The sequence below is a fragment of the Colossoma macropomum genome, unplaced genomic scaffold (assembly GCF_904425465.1).
Source record: "Colossoma macropomum unplaced genomic scaffold, Colossoma_macropomum, whole genome shotgun sequence".
NCBI lineage: Eukaryota > Metazoa > Chordata > Actinopteri > Characiformes > Serrasalmidae > Colossoma > Colossoma macropomum.
Genome location: NW_023496005.1, coordinates 3,292 through 20,576, shown reverse-complemented (window position 1 = coordinate 20,576; position 17,285 = coordinate 3,292). Strand labels below are relative to the sequence as shown.

At 42.2% G+C, this 17,285-nt stretch overlaps 1 protein-coding gene across 2 annotated transcripts; it reads left to right on the top strand.

Annotated features, from left to right (window-relative positions):
• Positions 1–1,251: 1,251 nt before the first annotated feature.
• On the top strand, positions 1,252–16,882 carry LOC118803926 (alpha-2,8-sialyltransferase 8E-like). 2 transcript variants are annotated; one of them, XM_036564473.1, is made up of 5 exons: positions 1,252–1,712; positions 4,646–4,738; positions 5,349–5,435; positions 13,937–14,081; positions 16,595–16,882. In XM_036564473.1, the coding sequence occupies exons 1-5, from the start codon at positions 1,606–1,608 to the stop codon at positions 16,709–16,711; spliced, it is 549 nt and encodes a 182-aa protein (XP_036420366.1). In that variant the 5' UTR covers positions 1,252–1,605; the 3' UTR covers positions 16,712–16,882. The 2 variants fall into 2 exon arrangements, with proteins under 2 accessions (XP_036420366.1, XP_036420368.1); XM_036564475.1 differs by lacking the exon at positions 4,646–4,738.
• The last annotated feature ends 403 nt before the right edge of the window (positions 16,883–17,285 follow it).

The window sequence follows — 17,285 nt, the reverse complement described above, 5'->3', positions numbered from 1 at the left end:
TGAGATGAGCTGTAACCTCAAGGCCACAATGATCCACTGTAGCTTCTATCAGCTCACCAGGCTTCTGTGGAGGAAAACAGGAGATTAGACCTGAACAGACTGTGAGGAGGAGCTGATTTGTTAGCTTTCTTTCAGCCAGAGAACAGTGACAGTCCACCCTAAATTCATGAGCAACATGCACAGCATATAAAGCAGACATATATCATGAGGACACATGCAGTGTGACTGGCTATATGAATTTCATATATTATGAGTGAAATTACTGGTTACATAACCACACACCACAGGCTAATGCTAAGCTAATGCTTGGATACACATATGCCACCATGAGTGTGCATGTGTGTGAGTCTATGTGTGTGTGTGTGTGTGTGTGTGTGTGTGAGTCTATGTGTGTGTGTGTGTATGTGTGTGTGAGTGTATGTGTGTGTGTGCGTGTGTGTGTGTGTGTGTGTGGGTGTGTGTGTGTTGATGGTTCATCCAGCTCCACCCAATGAGAGATAACCGCACACACACACACTGGAAACAGCACTAAGGTTACCAACCATTTTCCAGCAGCTCCACAAACCCTAAAACTCAGGACAGCAGGATGCTTAACAGTGAACAGTTACTGAAGACGGTTACAGTGGACAACTACTGAAGGCGGTTACAGTGGACGACTACTGAGGACGGTTACAGTGGACGACTACTGAGGACAGTTACTGTGGACGACTACTGAAGACGGTTACAGTGGACGACTACTGAAGGCTCTTACAGTGGACGACTACTGAAGGCTCTTACAGTGGACGACTACTGAGGACGGTTACAGTGGACTACGAGGCTACGTGACTGACGGTTACAGTGGACGACTACTGAAGACGGTTACAGTGGACGACTACTGAAGGCTCTTACAGTGGACGACTACTGAGGACGGTTACAGTGGACGACTACTGAGGACAGTTACTGTGGACGACTACTGAAGACGGTTACAGTGGACGACTACTGAAGGCTCTTACAGTGGACGACTACTGAAGACGGTTACAGTGGACAACTACTGAAGGCTCTTACAGTGGACGACTACTGAGGACGGTTACAGTGGACGACTACTGAGAATGGTTACAGTGGACGACTACTGAAGGCTCTTACAGTGGACGACTACTGAGGACGGTTACAGTGGATGACTACTGAGCACGGTTACAGTGGACGACTACTGAGGACGGTTACAGTGGACGACTACTGAAGACGGTTACAGTGGACAACTACTGAAGGCTCTTACAGTGGACGACTACTGAGGACGGTTACAGTGGACGACTACTGAGAATGGTTACAGTGGACGACTACTGAGGACGGTTACAGTGGACGACTACTGAGAATGGTTACAGTGGACGACTACTGAGGACGGTTACAGTGGACGACTACTGAGGATGGTTACAGTGGACGACTGCTGAGAATGGTTACGGTGGACGACTACTGAGAATGGTTACAGTGGACGACTACTGAGGACGGTTACAGTGGACGACTACTGAGGACGGTTACAGTGGACGACTACTGAAGACGGTTACTGGGAATAGTTACAGAGGAGTTTACTGTGGTAACTGTCCCCTGGATGGTTCCAGTACACAGATACTGATGAAGCTGTGGTCAGTCGTCCATCAATTCCCAAAATCTCCCAAAATGCTGCTGACTGTGGGCAGCCTTTTGACTGTTTACATCATGATGATTCCCTTTCTCAGCAAGTGAGTCAATTATATATTATATATACAAATATATAAGATATTAGATCATGTGGAGATTTTACAGTGTAGAATGAGGAAGTAATAGAGTGTAGATACTATAATGCAGACATATTAGAAAGTGTGGAGTTATTAGAGTGTAGAGATATTAGACTGTAGAGAAATTAGAGTGTAGAAATATTAAAAATCTGCAGTTAGCTACTTTCTCAAACTTTGTAGCTGCTACAAATGAGCTACTTTTCCAGAAAAAGTAGTGGCTACTTTTTAGCTACTTTCAGAGCGTGATTGTCAGAATGTTTGTGAATCTCCACCTGACACACCAAACAAGCCCAACTGACTGTGTGAACAAGACACTGCATTTAATCATGAGCCAGAAAGAAACTCACAGTTGAAAAGCTGCAAATCTACAAAAAGATCAGCAAAAAGTAAGTTTGTAGAAGTGTAACCAACAATCAAACTTACACAGCCAAAGGCGTGATATCCAACTAAAATGTAGACTAACTAAAGGCAAAGTCAGTAATTACAGGTTTTTCCTAACAAAAATCTACAAAAATAACCGAATACAATATTTAACTCTTTATTTATGTTTATTTTCAGCTAAAATTATACACTAAACCTACATTAAATCAGGCGATAGTTTCAAATGGACTTTGTTTTATTTACCTCTCTCTCTCTCTCTCTCTCTCTCTCTCTCTGCTTGTCTCTTTTGCGTCTCTGTACTCACTGATTATTGTAAAAGCACATGTTATAACAGGCTGTCTGTACCAAAGCCCAGCTAGAGGAAAAGGTGGCTACTCATATAGTTAATGAGACAAAATATAGTCTAATATAGCTGATTTCTTAATGTTTGCTGCATGATACTATACCTTCAATATGCTGGTTAACAGTGAACAGTGCTCTGTAGTCTGTTATGAGTAACACAATATAACTGTAATTTCACATCTAATCTCTAATATAGCCGACTGTGGAGCCTGTAGCCTAAACTGAGCAGCTACTGGAGCCAGACTAAAGCAGCTGATTTGGCAGCCCAAGCAAAAAAATGAGATAGTGTTTTCATTTTACAGTCTTAATGCGTTGATTGTGCTCATAAACTCAGCTAGCTACATTTTTGCCATAGCGATGTTGTGTGTTAGCTTATAGCCTGTGTGCTGCAGACCTGAACAGCTCAAGAGGTCAAAGCTACTCTGGTTCTCTGGGCTGTTTAGCGTCTCGTACAGAGACAAACAGAGCGGGCAGTTCAGTCTATGGCCGAGCTACAGCTGTACTAAGGTCAGCTGAGAACCTCCCACTGCTCGCTGTGTCATTTTATCGCTTTATCACCTGTAAGGGGTGATCAGCGCGTGGGGGCAGCACGTGACCGTTCGCTCGAGCTGTCCGCGGCTCAGTCATTACTGCACAGTCGCCACCAGCCCAGTTACCGACCGCGCTCTGTGGGTCAGATTTTGCACGGGTTGCCTGAAGTCTGTAGCGAAATTTATCACTATAGCTACACAATAATTCATAGGCGCTACAGCTGTTAGCTACATTTCATACAACTGTAGTGGCTAACTACAAAAAGTAGCGCTACTTAGCTACTCCCCCATCCCTGGTCTAAAGACATTAAATATTAAGACATATTAGAGAGTACAGAGATAAAACACTGGAGATATATTAGAGACAGTAGAGATATTAGAGTGTGCAGATATTAAAGTGTGAAGTTATTAGTGTGTAGAGATATTAGTGTGTAGATATTAGAGTACAATGTCTGTACTGAACTACATTAACTCTAATATGTAAAGAATGTAAAGGAGCTTTAATGAGCCCGTAAAACTGAACAAAGCTCTTACTTTCCTACATTAGCTGATCACTAAAACAGATTTTCTCCAGAAGACTGAGCTCTCAGCTGCAGGTCACTGTGAGATTCACATTAATTTATTCAAATTTACTCTAATGACCTCATATCAAACCCACACTGACCGATACATCAGAGCTGCTGCTGAAATAATATCTGACTAAACTATAGCAGTGTTATTCCTACAGGCTGTGTTTATAGTCTCTGTTTTCAGTCCAGTTTTGTTCATATATTGGTTTCTTATTAACAGAGCTTGACCCGCCTGATTTTAGATCATATCAACCCTTTTCCTTCCCCTTTACAGTCAACTACACCATTAGTATCTATAATAATACTGCAGTATTAAGTACAGTTACTGTATACGATACCAGGTTGGGCCAAAACACTGACATTATGAAAGTGTTTTGTAAATATGATATAAAGACCAAATGAGTCAGAAATGATTTAGTAACAGCACTTTTAAATATGTTTTATTTATTGTTTCTGTGTTGATATACAAACTAATGCAAACATGTTTCTATGTACGCTATTCAGAATTCTTGAGTGTGGATTATGATAATACAGATTATCATTATAAACACATGAATACAGTCTAATCTGGAAACATCGCTGATGAAACTAAAGGAAGATTTTCTTAAACTTGCATTTTAATGCAAATTTATTTTAGTTTTCCGATAAATAAACTTTCACTGTTATATAACAATTTATCAGAGATTTAAACACTAATTTGCAGCCTATAATATTTCAGAAATATGTTAATTGTTTGCTAATATTGGCAGAGACTTCCCTGTGAACACTCACTTCACCTTTAACAAACATTGTTCTAAATATGTTATTAAAGTAAACTTTAAATGTAAGTGAATAGATTAATGATGAACAACTGAACTTTAAGTGGAATACAATAGAATCGAACTCTAAAACCAAATCCTAATCCTAACACTAATCATAACTGTTTACAGTGAAAGAATCTGAACAGAGATTATTAATAATCTGCGTCTCTGTAGATCGTCTGCAGGGACTGAACTAAACCACAAACCACTACAAACACGCTAAACCTGTCCGTATTTAATCGTCTCTAATGATTGTGTGTAAATATGATTTCCAGAGTGTATCCAGCCAATCAGATGCAGGAGTTTTATCACAGAGTGCACTGTTCCCGCCTCCAGGCCAAGATCTCCAACATGAGCACCACTAAAAAGTGAGCTGTTCATCCGTTACTGAAGATGTTCTGGATCGACTGCTGCCGACTCAGAACTGATCAGGATCATATTCATTTTCTATTCAGGAACATTTTCCTCTTTAAAGCTCTCCAAACGGAAGATCTGTAGTCGGTCAGAACGACTGTACTGAGTGCAGTGTTACGGTTTTACAGTCTTACAGAGGAACCAGAGGCAGTTCCACTGGATTATTCACTAAAACCTGATTTCACTTCTGTTTGATTTGATTAGAAAACAGAAAGACAGAAAACACAGAAATTAAAGCTACAGATATCATAACTGCTGTATTTAATGCACAACACAATAACTGTATAGAATACAGCACAATTATAGAACCACTGTAATATTACAACACAATAACTGTATATAATGTTGCTCTATTACTATAGACAATGCGTAATTGTTTACAATACTGCAGTGTTATTATAGGTAATGCTGTAACTGTGTATGATACTGTTGTATTATTTTAGAAGATGCCATAATCGTATTTAGTACAGCAGTACTGTAATTATCTATTATAATATATAATATAGTGCTTTTAATCAAATTTAAAATACATTGTTTATTACTGTTTTTGCTCATTGTTTTCAGGATGGACATGCAGGTGTTTTGTGCTGATGTAACTGATCTCTTCACCTGTTCAGCCAAACCCAACATCACTCTGAGGGAAACTTACAGGTACAGTGTGAGTTTGTGTGTGTGTGTGTGTGTGTGTGTGTGTGTAATGGTCTCTCGTAGCATTTAGCATATTAGCTATTGGTAAAAAGGAGTATGGTCAGTAAGCACTGCGGGATCTTTTTAGTGTAAAATAAACAGCTCAGAGAAACTCCAGACTCACTGAGCTCCCCTGACTGTAGACACAAACCACACACAGAGGCTGACACAACAAACACCAGCACAGATAAACACACAACACTGACTGTAACTAAACCAACTAGTACAGTTACCAGGAGAACAGGCCCTGTATGCAAATGAGAAGCACACTAAACACACACTGTAAAAAAAACGTGAAATTTACGGTAAAATACCGGCAGCTGTGGTTGCCAGAATTTCATGACATGCCGGTATGCTTTTGTGGCAACCGTAAATTACACTGTTGAGAACTGTTGTTTGTTTATGGTTAATTACTGTGAAAAACAGCATATATTGTAAATCTGTATACAGTAAATTACATTAAAAACAACAGATATACTGTTAACATAATTACAGTCTATCAGTGATAAACACAGTACAACCGTATGACACATTACAGTATCTAACTGCAAAGTTCAACTTTACAGTAAATTACCAGCAGCTGTGGTTGCCAGAATTTCACTGCAAAATATACACTGCAACACATAAGGAATTACAATTAGTGGGCATAGATTTAACAGTCAATAACTGCTAAATGATTAATTACCCAGGAAACAAAAATAACACAAATAATACATAAATAACAAAGTTACAGACTATTATTTTGATAAATCTTAAGAAAGTTTTCTTGCATGATCCAATAACTTGGCCAGGATTCTCAGAAAGCAGGGTTGAGATGTTGAGAAAACAGCATGTGTCCATATATACACAGGATAATCCGTGGTGGAATGAATAAACATAAAATAAACAAACATAAATAAAATGGCCACTTGCCCTGGTTGATCAAGAATAATGAGTCACTGAGTCCAGACTTGACCGAAGAGGGTGCTCAACATGGGATAGAGTCTCACACGGACATGATGTTGGATGACGACTGGGACTTAAAGTGTGCACTGTCGCCAGTTCTGCATGAGGACTCGCATGTTGACCATCAGGTGTTCACTACAGACCGGCATGACCCTCTCTGTAACCAGAAAACAGAAACAAAGCAAAAGTTAGATTGATGCAGCGCTTGAGCGTGATGACTCCTCAAAGATAAACACAAGGCCTTCTGTTGTTAAACTGAGCTCCAAAGTACATACAGGAGAAACCCGAATTCTGGAATACAGAGTTGCCGGTCATGTTTATAACTGATAAAGTTTGGGTGTGAAAGGTAGAAAAGGACACATTTCAACACTGAACCATCATCAGCATTTGTTTCATCTCTGTCGACTTGTAGCTTAAATGTGCAGATGCCTCCAGTCAATCAGACACCTTAGTAACCAAATAATCCACTGGAATGACCACCTGGCACTATCTGGTGACCATCTAGTTCAAATTACCAACAATCTAGAAACACCCCAGCAGCCAAATGTTACATCTTAGTATACACGTATAGATTTCTCTTGTTCGCTCAACGTGCCCTGCAATGGACTGGTGACCTGTCCAGGGTGTATCCGGCCTTCCACCCAATGACTGCTGGGATAGGCTCCAGCGCCCCCCCGTGACCCAGAAGGATAAGCGGCTTAGAAGATATTAGGTACAACTTAGTCTCAAGCAAAGCAGAGAACAAGTAAAGCACAGGTGAACACAGCTGATCAATCAATAATCTGCCACCGTTCTAAGAAAGTAATATGTATTATCATATATTTAAACCACTACAACCACTACATACTGCATCATATCTAGACAAGTCAACAATTCTTAAAACCGTGTTCACAGGTAAGCATAAATGAACTGATTACACCAGAAATCCTTGAGAAACAACTGCATTAACTGCCTAAACAAAGTATGTAAATCTTGCACACAATTCAGACAAATTGAGTGGAATAGCAGGTACTTATGTAAATAAACAGTTAACAAACCTGAGAAATGCCGGTAGTAGATGTAGGAAACGTGTAAGTAACTGCAAGACGAAAAGATGTGGTTAAGCCTTAAAATACTGACTTAAGGAGAAGAAAGAACAGATTTTACAAACTTTAGCCTGACATAGGACAGTTAACTCACATGTAAAACCACTTGAGAGTTAGTTAACAAATCGCAGCTCAGTTGACCTGATTAACCTAACGGGACTGTCTTAACTGTACCAGTCGCTCGACGTCCCTCCCTCCGATGTCAAGTCAAGTCAAATTTATTTGTATAGCACTTTTTACAACTGATGTCACAAAGCAGCTTCACAGAAATCCATTTAGGACAAAGTTCAAATCAAATCAAATCAAATCAAATCAGATTTATTGTCACATCACAAGAGTACAGGGACACAGGTGAGTGAAAAACTTGAGTGCGAGTTCCACAAATTATGCAGAGAACAGTATTTACACATAGATAAACAAAACTATAGATAGGATAGAAGAATAGATAAAACCAATTTAACTAAAATATATACATATAATCTTACACAATAACTTAAAAATAATAATATTGCACCGAGACATATAATATTGCACTGGGAATGTAGGGTGGGTGTAATCAACTATATACTATATATAGTAATGGATATTACAATGCTATGTGGATGTGCAAATAATCACACTAGGTGTGGAGGTAGAAGATGGTACAGTAGGTGGCAGAGTATTTAGTAAAGTGCAAGGTACAGGAAGTTAAGTGGAAGCGCAGGGGGAGAGTATTGTCTTTGGATAGGTATTCAAAGTCCAGCTATGCAAGTAAAGTGCGGGAGTACAGTGGGTGCACGTACGTGTAATGGGAAGGGTTGGGCTGGGCAGAGCAGTGATTACTGGCTGTTCAATAGCCTGGTTGCATGGGGGAAGAAGCTGTCTTTGAGCCGACTGGTTCTGGCTTTTAAGCTTCTGAGCCTCCTACCACTCGGCAGCTGAGAGAACAGACAGTGACTAGGATGGGAGGGGTCCTTCATAATCCTTCTGGATTTCCTCAGGCAGCGACTGGTGTATAAATCCAATAGGTTAGGGAGCTGAACCCCGGTGATGGACTGTGCTGTCCGCACCACCCTCTGCAGAGATTTCCTCTCACGAACAGTACAGTTCCCGTACCAGGTGGTGATGCTGCCCGTCAGGATGCTTTCCACAGTGCAGGTGTAGAAGGTCTTAAGGATGCTGGGGTTCAGGCCAAACCTCCTCAGCCTTCTGAGGAAGTAGAGGCGCTGGTGGGCCTTCTTCACCACCTGTGAGGTGTGCACTGCCCATGTCAGGTCCTCGCTGATGTGAACACCGAGAAACTTAAAGCTGCTGACCCTCTCTACCGCAGTCCCATTGATGGAAATCGATGGGTGTACTCTCTCCTGCTTCCTGAAGTCCACGATCAGCTCCTTGGTCTTACTAACGTTTAGAGAGAGGTTATTCTCCTGGCACCAGTTTTCCAGGATTTTAACCTCCTCTCTGTAGGCCGATTCATCGCTGTTGGAGATCAGGCCCACAACTGTTGTGTCGTCAGCAAACTTTATGATGACGTTGGAGCTGTGTCTAGCAGTGCAGTCATGGGTGTACAGGGAGTACAGGAGCGGGCTGAGCACACAACCCTGGGGGGTTCCGATGTTGAGGGTCAAAGAGGAGGATGTGATACTTCCCATCCTTACCACCTGCCGTCGGTCCGTCAGGAAGTTCAGGATCCAGCTGCACAGTGTGCTGTTCAGACCCAGATCCCGGAGCTTGCAGTCGAGCCTCGAAGGAACGATTGTGTTGAATGCTGAACTGTAGTCTACAAACAGCATTCTCACATACGTGTCCTTCTTTTCCAGGTGGGAGAGGGCAGTGTGCAGGGTCAGGGCGATTGCATCGTCGGTGGATCTATTCCGCCTATATGCAAATTGCAGTGGGTCCAGGGTGGCAGGCAGTGAGGAACAGATGATATCCCTGACCAGCCTCTCAAAGCATTTGCTTACGATGGAGGTCAGGGCAACAGGTCGCCAGTCGTTCAGACAGGTAATACTAGCTGTCTTTGGAACTGGCACAATGGTGGCTAGTTTGAAACTAGCTGGCACGACCGAGAGAGACAGTGAGGTGTTATAGATGTCTGCAAAAACTCCTGCTAGTTCCCTGTAGCAGGCTTTAAGCACTCTCCCGGGAATGCCATCTGGTCCTGCTGACTTGCGTGGGTTCACCCTCTTGAAGGCTTTGCACACATCAGCTACGGAGACGGAGGGGGGGTTGGGATCAGTTGTGGGCGGGGCGCTCTCCAGTGGTGCTGCGGGAATTCCGTCGAAGCGAGCGTAGAAGTTATTAAGCTCGTCCGGCAGATCAGCGCTGGTACTGGGCAGAGTGCGAGAGGCAGTTTTATAGTCAGAGATTGTATTTAACCCCTGCCATAAGATTCGTGTGTTGGCTGTGTTGAACTGTGCTTCCACTTTCATTCTGTACGCACGTTTAGCTGCTCTGATGGATTTACGGAGAGCGTAGTTGGATTGCTTGTACTCCTCCGTATTTCCCGCTCTGAATGCAGCGCTGCGTGCGCTGAGGGCGGAGCGAACCTCACAGTTCAGCCAGGGCTTCTGATTGGGGTAAACGCGGACTTGTCTGCAGGGCACTACGTCATCCACACACTTGCGTATGAAGGCGGTGACTGTGTCTGCGTACTCATCCACGCTGCCCGACGAATCACGGAACATTTCCCAGTCCACATGATCAAAACAATCCTGCAGCATAGCGTCTGATTGGTCAGACCAGCGGCGCACCTCCCTGGTAGTGACCGGCCCCCGTTTCAGCTTCTGCCTATAGGTGGGCAGGAGCAGGATGGAGGAGTGATCTGATTTGCCGAACGGGGGTCGGGGGAGGGATTTGTAACAGTTCCGGATGCTGGAGTAAACATGGTCTAAAATCCTGTCTTTCCGAGTGAAACATGTTACGTGCTGGAATAATGTCGGACAGTAGGTTTGCAGGTTATTCCAATTAAAGTCCCCCGCAACAATAAGTGCAGCCTCCGGGCGCGCGGTCATCTGCTTGCTGATAGCCTCGTGTAGCTTCCCGAGCGCGAGGTCCGAGTCCGCCTGCGGGGGGATGTACACCGCGGCCAGACAGAGTCCCATTATCTCACGGGGCAGCCACGCCGGCCGGCAAAACACGATGAGAAATTCCAAATCCGGCGAGCAGAAAGACTCGATGAAATGTACATTCCTCCGATCACACCAAGCGTTATTGATCAGAAAACATACACCTCCTCCTTTGCTTTTCCCGGAGAGCTGCTTGGTTCTATCGGCGCGGTGCAGAGAGAACCCAGCGGGTTCGATGGCATTATCAGGGACCTCATCGGATAACCACGTTTCTGTGAGGCAGATAACGCTGCAGTCCCGGATCTCTCGCTGGAAGGCGACCCGTGCATGAAGCTCACACAACTTGTTTTCCAAGGACTGCACGTTAGCCAGTAATATGGTGGGAAGAGACGGCCGATGGGCACGTCGTCTGAGTCTGACGAGCACGCCGGCTCTCTTGCCTCTTTTCCGGCGTCTTCGACGGGTGCGTGGCCGGGCGGCCCAGATGAGTGGCGCCTCTCCAGTGTTAGCAAACAAAGGATCGGCGTTATGGAACTCAAAGTCCGGTTTCCGGCGAGTGATCATTTCAACATTTCAACATGAAATGTAAATCCTCCAGGTGAGCAAGCCAGGAAAAACTCCCTCAGAGCTGAGGAAGAAACCTTGGGAGGAACCAAGGCTCACATGGGGGGACCCGTCCTCCTCTGGTCAAACTACCTACAAAATTATTATACTACTAACATTAATAGTAGTAGTAGTAGTAGTTAGGAGTCCATGAAAACTTCAGTGCAGAGTGGGAGTGTGCAGCTTGTCCAAGTCAAGTGGCAGTAGCTGGGCAAGTGGCGGTGACTGGGGCGTGGGCAACTGGTATGAAGCGGATAGCAGGAGAGCTCGACAGACAATCATCCATCAGTGTCCGTCCAGCAGGTGGGCAGTTGTTTACTCGGAAAAAGGTAGGGAGATGGATGCTGTTTTTATTCTCCAAACTCTGTGAGAGAAACATCAAATCTGCTCTGTGGTGTGTGAGCCCACCAAGCTAACAGCCCCCCACATCACAGAGCGTAGTTAGCCAGCTAGTTTCTGCTTCTCTGTCACTACAACACCAGAGTCACTCGACGTCTCCCATTTGTCTCACATTCAGCCCGTATTCATCATTGGTCAGCACAGGTCAGCCGGAGTGAACCGGTCGCCCAGCAGAGATATTAACTTAGCCTAAGCTCGCGCGTACATAGCTATGCTAGGGCACTTAGCTAGCTAGCAACTCTAATAAGTGTACACACCGGTTTATTACACCAGAAATCCGACACCGTCCCACTTAAACATGCCCAGATTTCTGAGAGAGCAATCATCTAAAATAGAGACTACCAACATTTTATATGATGGCTAGCTAACTTAACTGTTAGTAAGTGGTGCTTATTTCTGTTTTGACATATGGAAAGTTGAGCATTTACAAATTCTAGGATTAGGTTTGAATAAATATCCGATTGAAAAACTAAGTTATTGGTTTATTTGACGAAGCAGTAATTTACTCACCAAACATGTTTGGAATCCTTCCGAGGTTTCCAGAAGCAGCTCTAGGTGCACTGTTCCCGCCTCTGCGGTGAAACGTTGGTGACGGCTCGGACCTCAATAGGGGTGTGATCTGCTCTCCTAATTACAGGTGGAAAATCCTGTATTTTTTCACCGACACATTAATCACAGAGCCTCTCCAGTATCCGTGCCCGGGCCGATTCTGATGTGCCAGTGCCGACTCATAGCAGCCGAATAGCATATTCTGTAGCCGATATGTAGTTTTTATTTTCTCCGTTATGTAGCGCCGTTTTAATAGAGAATCAGATACGCTACTGAGTTCACCCAACAACAGCTGCCCCGCCCAAGTACTTGAGCGCGCATCCCGTAAAACGTTTCATTGACTTTAAATAGTTCGGGCATCTGCCTGCAGTGAGACGCACTGACACGGTAAAGGCTGATGAGTGATTAAATCATCATGACAAGCTGGACCAGCTGTTTTTTATTTGCCTAACATTTAGCAACTTAGATTTTTTTAGTTACCACCTAAGATCATCTTACCAACAATCATAGCAACCACTTTAAAATACCCTAGCAACCATCTAAAACAACCTTACACCCACCTAATCAACACTGGCTACCACAAATGACTGCTAGCATTGCTGCACAGTATTCGCTTGACTTTCTTCCAGAAATGCATCTTTCTAGTTGTTTTAGTTTTCCATGCATGTAGCACATTACGTGTCAGATTTACAAGAACATTGCATAAAATGACAGTAAATTATTATATATATTTAAATATATCTTTTTCCTTGAAATAAACATTATTTAACAAACATATACCATATTTCAACATCTTGTTTCTGTAGAAATGATGGTATGATTTTGCTGAATAGTGAAAGGTTTTATATTGTAAATGTAACAACAAATTCTGTAATTTAAACAAAATTACAGCATTAATTTTAAGGTAATTACTTGCTTATGACATTATGGTATGTTTCCATTAATTTTACCAAAAAATTGTATTTTCACAGTTGAATTGTGTATTTTCTACACAGTACAGCAATAAAAATTAAAGTTATTTACGGTTTCTTGATTTGGGGTAATTCAATGTATCTTTTACAGTGAAATACTGTTTTGGATTTTATAGTCTTTTACTGTTGCTATTTGATAGTTTTTACCGTACTTTCTACAAACATTTTTTACAGTGCAGGCTGTGTGAGCTGGCAGTGTAAATGAACTGAGTAACTGAGACTCTTTAACTGTGTTCAACACTAACAGCACTACTTTACTGAAAATTTCTGAAAAAGTTCTCAGATGTAAATATGTAGAAGATGCAGCACAAAATCTGAAAATCTGCCGTATGACGTGATGCGGCTGCAGTGAGAGCACACAGTCCATGATCCTCAAACTCTGTTTTCTACAATGTTTTGGTGGAAAAGAACTTTTATTTATTGTACGATAAGCTGCTGTTGTAGTAAGTGGAGTGTTAAATTCAGTGAAATATTCTGAGCTTCCTGCAGTCAGAAGCGAATGAACATGTACAGTCTATATGTGTCATCACGCAGCACATCTTAGCCTGAGGCCTGCAGTACATGGTACGGAGACATTCCTGAAAACAAGTATCGAAACAAGAAGTAACGGCTGACCATTTAAGTGTTCCTAATCAAATCATATTTCACTCAGTGGACACAAGTTACATCGAGAAATGAGTCCACTTAACCTAGAACTAAAACTAGTCCTGATGTTTTAGTTCATATGAAATTCTCCACTCGATCAACTTTTACAAAGACAAACCCTTAAAAAAATCAGAGCTTCAGTCTATTAATGACCCAATATCTCTCTATCACTCTCTCTCTGTCTGTGTCTGTGTCTCTCTCTCTCTCTCTCTCTCTGGTAGAGTGCGGTTGAGTTCCTGCTGTAATGCGTCCGGTTCTCTGTTCCTGACCCAGAAGAACTCTCAGGTTAATCAGAGCGTTCCATATGAAACCAGACCAAACGCCAAATACAAACTCAGACCTGATGTGTACAGGAAGCTGCCTCAGGTACGGCTCAGTCAGGACTTCAGTCCAGCTTCACCGCTGATGACCAGAGGTGTGTTTGATCAGGCAGGACACTGACGTCATCTCATGTCCTCTAGTAGCTGTGATATCATTGTGGAGTTCCCCAGGGTTACGTTTTGGGTTCTATCAGTGTATGTCACCTCTGTGATCTGTAATCAGAGATGATGGGACTGATTGTCACTGTTAATCAGGTCTCTTAATCATAATCTCCTGATGATTCAGATGAACTCTGACAGGTTAACTGAGTATGTTAATGCCTGGGTGACTCTGTCCTGCTGATTGTCCAGAGTGACAAACTTTACCATTTAAAACCTTTTACAAGCATTTCTATGCCTGTTGTTGAAAATCTTTGTCTGTTTTAGATCCAGATTTATAATGCTGAAATCTATATTGTAGTGTATTCAAGATACGATGTTAATTCCAGATTACAACCCCATTTCCAAAAAAGTTGGGATGTTGTGCAAAATGTAATAAAAACAAAATGCAATATTGGGCAAATCATTTAAACCCCATATTTCATTGAAAATAGCACAAAAAAACATATAAAATTTTGAAACCGAATTTTTTTGTTTTTTGAAAAATTTGAATTTTGAATTTGATGCCAACAACATGTTCCAAAAAAGCTGGGATGGGGCCAACAAAAGGCTGGTAAAGTTGAGTAATGCTGGAAACAAAACAAAAAAAACACCTGGCGTTTAACTGGCAACAGGCCAGTAACAATATCGCGTATAAAAAGAGCATCTCAGAGAGGCGGAGTCTTTCAGAAGTAAAGATGAGGAGGGGTTCACCACTCTGTAAAAGACTGTACAATCAAATAGTGCAACAATTCAAGAATAACGTTTCTCAACATAAAATAGCAAAGAACTTTTCATCATCTATGGTACAAAATAACATTAAAAGACTGGAGAAATCTCTGTATGTAAGGGACGAGGCCAAAAACCAGTATTTGCTGGCTGTGATCTTTGGGTCCTCAGGCAGCACTGCATTATAAACAGACATGATTCTGTAGTGGAAATCACTGCATGGGCTCAGAAACACTTCTGAAAACCACTGTCTGAACACAGTTCATCACTGCATCCACAAATGAGAGTTAAAACTCTGAAACACAAAGAAGAAACTGAGCATAAACAGGATCCAGAAACGCTGCCACCTTCTCTGGGCTGGAGCCCATTTAAAATGGACTGAGGGGAAGTGGAAAAGTGTCCTGTGGTCTGACGAATCAACATTTGAAATTCTTTTTGGAAATCATGGACACTGTGTCCTCTGGGCTAAAGACCACTCAGTTTGTTATCAGTGCACAATTCAAAAGCCAGTATTCATGATGGTATAGGGGGGCATTAGAGCACATGGTATGGGTGACATGCACATCTGTGAAGGCACCATTAATGCTGAATGATATATACATGTTTTGGCAACATATGCTGCCATCCAGACGAAGTCTTTTTCAGGGAAGGCCTTGATTATTTCAGCAAGACCATGTAAAACCACATTCTGCATGTATTACAACAGCATGGCTCCATATTAAAAGAGTCCAGGTGCTAAACTGACCAGCCTGTAGTCCAGACCTGTCACCATTGAACATTTGGTGCATTATGAAATAAAAAATAAGACAAAGGAGACCCTGAACTGTTAAACTACAGCAGTATCTCCTCAGTTCCCAAACGCTTACAGAGTGCTGTTAAAAGAGGAGGTGATGAAACACAGTGGTAAACAGGCCCCCGTCTCAACTTTTTTGGAATGTGCTGTTGGCATTAAATTCAAAATGGACATTTTTCAAAAAACAAATTTCAGTTTCAACATTTGATATGTTGTTTTTGTACTATTTTCAATTTAATGTAGAATTTACATGACATCATGGCATTCTATTTTTATTTACATTCTGCAGCATTCCAACTTTTATGGAAATGGGGTTGGATTTGATCTCTGTTTATTCTCTGGGTTTATTCTGATGAGGACTCTTATTATAAAGGCAAGGCTAGTGTGTCAGAACAGGAAGATCTGGTCAGTTGAAAGGTGTAAGCGAGAGAGTGCAGTCGTGAGCTTGAGTGTTAGGTCAGCTTGGCTTTCTGTACAGAGTGGCTGTTGCTGAATACAGCCTTTAATAAATGACTTGTGCTTAACTGTGTCTCTTTAATGCTACAGTAAGAAAGTCACCAGAACTGCCTTTTACCATCTCAGAAACACTGAGTTCAACTGCTCTTCATTCTAGCATATAAAACCATGAATAAGCTTCTCAGTAGTAGTAGTAATAAGTTACAGTTGATCCAAAATTCTGCTGCACATGTTCTCTCCAAGACCAGAGAGATAACACAGTCCTGTTCTGAAGACTTTACTCTGGATCAATTTTAAGAAACTGCTATTGTATTTTTAATCTCTTGGTATATGGTTTATAATGTAAAAGTCTTCAGTCAGAGGATATAAATCCAGGATAATCTGGTAATGGAGGTGTTCATCTTAAACTGTTTATTCAAACAGTCATGTGTGTGTGTGTGTAGGACATGCCCTGGAAGGGGCGCTCTCTGGGCCGTTGTGCTGTGGTGGGCAGTGGTGGGATTCTACTCAACAGTAGCTGTGGAAGAGAAATCGACAGTGCAGATTTTGTCATCAGGTAAAACCCATCATTGTGTAAAACCCCTCATCACTTAAAAATATTCATCAAGTAAAAATCACCATCGGTAAATCTCATCATCTATAAAACAAGACATTGAGTAAAACCCGTCACCAACACTGTGTATTAATATCTACCACAATAAATAAGTGAGTATGGCATGCGCCCGTCCCCCAGGCCCTGATAACGGCCGCGAGAGCCGGCAGGAAGACGAAGCCCGGTGAGGACAGTGGGGAGAGGAGAACCATGAGTTCACTGTGTTCACTCACATCCCTCGGCGGTGTTCAGGATTCATGCGCCATCCTCGCCAGGCTTCATCCTCACTCGGAGTTTGGGCCCTGCCTTTCTGCTGGCTCTCACGGCCGTTAAAAATATCTATAAAAAGTGGGAACAAAAAATAATACTGTAAAGTCTATTTTTAGATGGTTAACTAAAGCACTGTCCACACGGAATTAAAATACTGAGAGTCTCTACATTTTCTGTTTGAAATGAAATAACTGTTATTATCAGCACCAAAACTATGTAATGGATGTGGAAGAAGGTTTCTTATTTCACATAAAATTCTTCTCTACTTTTGT

Coding starts and splice junctions, on each gene's coding strand:
- LOC118803926 (XM_036564473.1), top strand. CDS start 1,606: ATGAAGCTGTGGTCAGTCGTCCATCAATTCCCAAAATCTCCCAAAATG. Junction 1,713..4,645: donor ATGATTCCCTTTCTCAGCAA/GTGAGTCAATTA, acceptor TATGATTTCCAG/AGTGTATCCAGCCAATCAGA. Junction 14,082..16,594: donor TGTACAGGAAGCTGCCTCAG/GTACGGCTCAGT, acceptor GTGTGTGTGTAG/GACATGCCCTGGAAGGGGCG.